Source organism: Octopus bimaculoides, chromosome 4 (assembly GCF_001194135.2).
Source record: "Octopus bimaculoides isolate UCB-OBI-ISO-001 chromosome 4, ASM119413v2, whole genome shotgun sequence".
In the NCBI taxonomy this organism is placed as follows: Eukaryota; Metazoa; Mollusca; class Cephalopoda; order Octopoda; family Octopodidae; genus Octopus; species Octopus bimaculoides.
Genome location: NC_068984.1, coordinates 44,451,225 through 44,457,896, shown reverse-complemented (window position 1 = coordinate 44,457,896; position 6,672 = coordinate 44,451,225). Strand labels below are relative to the sequence as shown.

At 35.9% G+C, this 6,672-nt stretch overlaps 1 protein-coding gene across 2 annotated transcripts in view; it reads left to right on the top strand.

Annotated features, from left to right (window-relative positions):
- The window catches only part of LOC106884505 (intermembrane lipid transfer protein VPS13B), a 120,027-nt gene that overhangs the window by 85,733 nt on the left and 27,622 nt on the right, over window positions 1–6,672 (top strand). For both annotated transcript variants that reach the window (XM_014935924.2, XM_052967034.1), the window contains exons 42-43: window positions 2,267–2,443; window positions 4,799–4,936. In XM_014935924.2, the coding sequence (XP_014791410.2) occupies window positions 2,267–2,443; window positions 4,799–4,936 (315 nt within the window). The remainder of the gene's footprint in view (window positions 1–2,266; window positions 2,444–4,798; window positions 4,937–6,672) is intronic.

Below are 6,672 nucleotides of genomic sequence, written 5' to 3'. Positions count from 1 at the left end.
AATGTTCTCTATGTGGCCTGTGTGTTTTCTGTGCTCTGTTTATGTTCTATTTCTCATTTTGTCCACGTATTTTTGTAACGTCCTGTACCCAGATATGCATCTATATATACATGTAGATGTAGGTATGTACATACATGTATGTACATACCTACATCTACATGTATATATAGATGCATATCTGGGTACAGGACGTTACAAAAATACGTGGACAAAATGAGAAATAGAACATAAACAGAGCACAGAAAACACACAGGCCACATAGAGAACATTTCTTTCATCAGCTGCCACCATTCTAAAACTAAGCGTTTCGAAGAGTTAGGGCAGGACGCATAGTTAGAATGGCTCTTCTCGCGGAAACAAATTAAATTTGTAGCGCGGAGGAATGTAGTGGCGAACAGAAAACAAGACAGGAAAATGAAACAGTGAAAATAAACAAGAAGGGCTATAAGGCCAGACGTGAAAAAAATATATATGTATACTGAACGCTGTGATGTGACGAACTAGAAGGAAGAGAGAAGAAGAAAGTTCGTGCGATCTTGGCAGTGGCCAAGATAGGAAAGGAAGAAGTAGCCGGACACATGTGACCAGCGAGAGGTAAGGAGAAAGAGTGGTAGAGGGAGAAAAAACGGGGAGGAAGTAGAATATAGGTGAGCAACGAGAGACATGGAGGAAGAGAGAGAGTTATTGGAGTGAAGGGGAGAGGCGAAGAACAACAGAAGGAAGATCGAGATCGAGAGCGGGAGAAAGATACAAAGATAGATAGAGTTGCGTCAGAAATATAAAGTTAAAACTTACTTGAGAGAGAGAGAGAGAGAGAGAGAGCCAATGGAACAAAGGACAGGCCTAGAAGAGTTGAGGTAGCATGGGACTGTATCAGATAACCAGAAGGGTATATATAGCCAAAGCAGTAGCAGAAATGAAGAAGTTTGCCAATGTTCAGCAATGTGAGGACCAAAGAACTGAAGTATTTGGGATTGCATGACAGTGTGTGAGAGAAAACTGTGATGTCATAGGAGAGAAATGTGTCTGCATGGATGATAGTGCCCTTGCATTTAATGATTCTGCAAAGAAAGAGGCTTGGAGAAGCCATTATAAAAGCTGCTGAATGTGGAGAACGAATGGGAGGAGGAGAGTCTGCCAAAGGTCGACCTGTTCTGTGTTAAACCCTTCTTTCACACACTAACTTATCATATTCCAGTATAAAGCCACCTCCCTATCTACTGTAACCCTATGGAAGAGGAAAACTAAAGGAGACTTGGGTAGATGGAGTGAAAGCTGCTTCCAGGATGCAGAACTTTGTAAAGGAAATGATGAATGACTGCAACAGGTGGAGAGTGAAACAAGCAAAATATATTTGTTCAGCTTCTAGTAGACTTACTTCTTTGGTAATAATAAGATCAGATTGATTCAAAATATGGTCATTTAAGGGTAGATGTTGTTCTCGCAATTTTGATCCATAATTTGTTTGTTATATTAGATGCTGAATTAGTTGTCATCTGCTTGTTGTTTTCCTTCAGGTCAGTGCTGGTATAGTAGTTCAGGCCTATGATTAAAAAAATTCCTGAAATGACTATCTATGTATTTTTAACAGGCAGAGTGTACACTGGGTACGGTTATCCAGTGTGTACTTTATAAGTCACTTGGGTCTGTTTTGAGGAAAATTTGATTGCTATTTCTTGTAGGTTGAAGACCTCCCTCCCCTTCTCTCTGTCTCTTCTCTGTTTAAAATTCTTGTGAATGTTTACATACTTTTAGCACAACTGCCAGAAACCAGCACTGGATCTGTGGGACTGTTACTCTCTATAGATAGGTGTTCTATCCAATGGAAGATAGAACACCTATCTCCTCCCATGGTTTGAATGGCTGAAAGTTAGAAGATAATCACCAGCCTTTTCAAGAAATTTTTGAGCATCCTAAAACACACAGGGGTCTGCTCAGCTAGGACTGACTGGGGACTAAACAACAACACCTAAAGATCTCTCTCTCTCTCTCTCTCCTTTTTCATTCCACTCTTTCATTTTACTTCTTTTCAGTTCTTCATTATTTCTTTTCTATCATTATATCATTGTTGTCGCTATTTTCCCCTCTCACACATTCAAACATGCATATACTCTTTCTACCCCTCTTACCTTGCACTCTCTCTCACTTTCATTCTCACAGATTATGTCGTATAAAATACAGTGAACAAAATTTTTTTACATATTTGCTTTTAAAAATGATAATTTTTTTTTTTTTTTTCTTACTTTATTTTCCATGTTTCTTTCAGGAATATTTCCAGCTTGGTCTTCAGTCTTACAGTGAATTGTTTACATCTGGGAAAATACCACTCTCTGACGAAGAGGTTGCAGCTAGGAGGTACCGAACAGATATTGGTGAAACATTGTATACAGATGGCTTTGTACACACTGCGATTTTCTCTGATATGAAAGCTGGCAACAAAGTGGTAACCTTAAGTTGTCTTTGTTTCTATCACTTATTGATTATTGCATTACTCTTTCATGTTCTAAATGACCTTTAGCTCTAGAACATTACTCTATAAATGGTATAGGACTAATGGAGCATTCTTGTCATTACTGGTTGTGTAAATGAATGCATTCAATAATATTAAATGATTAAAGAAGAGAGATATTTAACAATCTTGATTGTATTTGTATTGAGATACATTTTCTAATATATTACAATAAATTTTTTAAATTATTGAGAATTTGAGGGGATTTTGTAAAATAACTGACATTCTTATTAAGTTTTTATTTGGGACACAACAAAAGGATTTTTTTATGAAACTAGGTGGTTTAAATTTAAATATGAACATTTTAATATTGATGGTGTTGATATTAAACATACTGGGGTCAATCTAATTGACTGCCCCACCCCCTCAAAACTTTTGTGCTTAGAGTAGAAAAGAATATGGATGGTGTTGATATTAAACAAGCTAAATCATTTCATAGATGATTAGTAATAACACATATACTTATCATTCATACATATAAATGTACATGTATTTTTTCATTAATTACTGAAAAAAATAAAAGATAAGAGATATATGCATGTTTGAAGAGAACGCAATTTAAGTAAGCTATTCTACTCTGAAATATGAATGTATTTCATATATATATATATATATATATATTAGCAATGGAGGCAGTATTAATTCCAAGAGGTACTATTTACCCACACTTAAACATGGTTCATGGTGTCTACCGCAATATAGTTTGTTCTAACAGAACGTTGACGTTTAAGTGAGGATAAGTATTTTTCTATGTTGCTTCTTGAAACTTATAGCTTGTATTTCTGCATGCACAAATTCACACCTACACTACACACATATATAGCCAGTGTCCACGATCACAGTGTATGTGTACATATATATGTATTATCATCATTACTTTACATCTGCTAGCATGGGTTGGATTAGTTTTCAATATCTGAATCAGTTCTTATTTGAAGTGACTGCTCTCTTAGACGAGTCAAAAGCTTCTGACTCATTTGTATGTTCTATTTTTGACATGTTTTCTATGGCTGAATACCCTTCCGAACAACCATCTACTTTACAGTGAATACCTGATGCATTTTATCATGGCACCAGCACTAGATTGGTTTCCATGACCTCTGCAAGACTAAGAAATTCTCTCTCTCCTCTATATTGTCTCAGCTCTTTCAAGCCAAACATGACCAAAGAGGGTGAATAGAAGAGAGAGTGATGTCCAAGAAAGTGAAAGAAGAAACAATATGAGCATGAAGTGGAAAAATAGGGATAAGACTGAGGGGATGGCGGGGAGGGAGTAATGGTAGACAGACAGTGATAGCTACATGTTGTAGCAGAAGCTGTAAGAGCAGTGTGGTGGAATTGGGAAAAAAGTTGTCTTGGGGTTAAAATTATGGTTAAAAGTGAGCAAATGATGAATAGCAACAGAAATTGTTGATGTAGACTGACAGTGATAGATGTTATTGAAGAGTCTTATGAGTTAGAGAGATTAATGGTTAGTGGTAATGATAGGGGATGCAAGATACAGACAGGTTCATTATGCAGGCAGCATGATGGAGATGACGTGGAGTGACGGAGGGATAATGGTATAGGGGAGATACAGTGATAAAGGGTAGCAATGGTGGTGGGATTGAATATGAACAGATCAAAGGATTTGAAACCATGTATAGCCATTTGGAAGATCAGAATTCTCTGTATTCAGATTATAAAACATTGCATAAAAACATTTGACTGTCTGTGAGGGAGAGTGTTCCGGTGTTTTGTTTTGTATTTATGTGTATTACACATCTTTGTAATTATGTGTGGTTCCTTTTGTGCATTTACGTATCGATGTACAAAATGTAAATCATTAAGATAAGAGAATATTTGGGGAGGATATAGTATATTTTCATCCAAAATTCTTTTGATGTTTTATTGTGTTTTACATAAATTGTATTGTAGAGATTTAGCTCCTACATTCAGCCTGTTGCATGATTTTTGAAAGTTAAATCATATTTTTGGAAAGGATACCTATTTTAGAAATGGCATGGTCACAAGCAAGAATGCTGGCTACGTAAATTACATTGGGTCTAAGCAACGTGGACATATATCTTCATGTTCAGAACGGTATATTTAGGAGTTGTAGCTTCTCAGTGTTTCTAGCCTCATCCAAACAGAATTAACCAGGAATAGTCAACAACAGAAACTTTTTACATTTTAATTTTACTAGCTTTTCATTTACATGATAACATATGTGATACACTAAAGATAGTCCAAGCTCTTGTTTAATACTTCTGATATTTATACCATGATATTTTAATTCTTTCATTTCAGGCTTATTTCTTCACTGTGAATTCATCAGTACATCACAACATAAGGGTTATTACTGTGTCAGAACGGTTCTCTCTTACAAATCTAAGTGGAACCCCCTATCAAATACAAATGGTCTGTGTTCCATTGGGTGTTGGTAAGGTAAGTGCCCTTTGTTTTAGGAATCCTGTAACTGTACTATTTGGTCACAATTTCAAATCTTTCTGCAACAGTTATTTTACTCTCTGGCAAAGTTACATAATCCTGTTTGCCTTTAAATGTCTGGATAATAATGTAGTTTCACTTTTAGATTATGATTGAATTTTCAGAAATCTCTCAATTGTATTAACACAGAAAAATAGCTATAAAAGGATGAAAGGAAGACATAATCAACTACCACTGTTGTCCTTACCATTTCTGTATTTATATCCAAATAACAAGCCTAATTGGGTGTCATTGCCTGATCTGCTATAAACAGCAGCAAAATGTCCCTCAGATTACATCCTATAGTCTTTTTAAAAAGTACACATTAGATTATGCAGTTGTAGATACAATGTATCTGAATAAAAGATAGGATGGTCACAATCTACTCTCCTTGACCATACGTCTTCTTGGTTAGAGCTGAAATAACTGAGATACTTTTAATATACTAAGTTTCTCTGCAATATTTCACTCCTGGCAGAATCATTAGCATGCCAGGTGAAATGCTTAGCAGCATTTTGTCCATCTTTACATTTTGAGTTCAAATTACCCTGAGGTCAACTTTGCCTTTCATCCTTTCAGGGTCAATAAAATAAGTACTAGTTGAACACTGAGATTAGTGTAATCGACTGACCCTTCACCTAAAATTGCTGGCCTTGTGCGAAAATGTGAAACCAATATTTCACTTAGTTGCTACATTATTTAGTTTGAGCTTTATCAGACCATAAAATCTTCTTTTATTGCTGCTTTCTATCTGCCCTCTCCTCCACTGGACACAAGCTGTGGTGTAGATATCCTCTTTGCATCAACTTGGTTCTATGTTCAACCCTCAGGTTGAGCAATTTTCTGTGAAATTTAACAAACAAAAATCGCATGAAAGCAATTACACACACATGCACACATACACACACAAATCATCATCATCATCATTTAATGTCCACTTTTCCATACTTGCATGGGTTGGGCAGAATTTATTGCAGCAGATTTTTTGTGAATGGATTCCCTTCTTGTTGCCAATCCTCATGTTTTCAAGGATGGTCATATTTTGCCATGGCTAGACATGTTTCTCGTGGAAAACTGGAAATGAACAATGTTGCTTATATGACGATGGTGTGCATTTACAATCATCACATGATGTGATGGGATTCATACATACATATAAATGTGTGTGTATGTATACAGAGTGCATAAGGTATTTGAGGACATACCTTTTTGGGTCATTGCTGCATTTTTTGCTAACTCTGTACAATCTTTGTTTTAGAAAATAATAATGACAGACCCTCAGCTTACTCAAGAAATGAAGATGCATGCTGCTATTGTGGTTATAAAGGCTCAGCATAGCGATTTAGAAATATCTCAGTTTTTAAAAGTTGCCAGATCTTTCATCTACAAAGTTTGTAAGGAGCTAGAGACTGAAGATGGAAATGTATCACCAGTATCAAAGCATAAAAAAGCATTCTAAATGCTCTGAAATCATCAGAACACCTGAATTTATCCAGCAAGTTCAACAGACCATTGATTACAATCCCAGAAAGTCCATGAGGTCAATTGCAAAAAATCTCCATGTGTCAGAAGGAACAGTCAGAAATGTTGTCCACGAAGACATCAGATATAAGTTTTATATGATGAGGAAAGGTCAATTTGTCAGAAAAAGCAAAAGAAAATCACTACATCAGATCTAAAAGGCTCTTAAACAA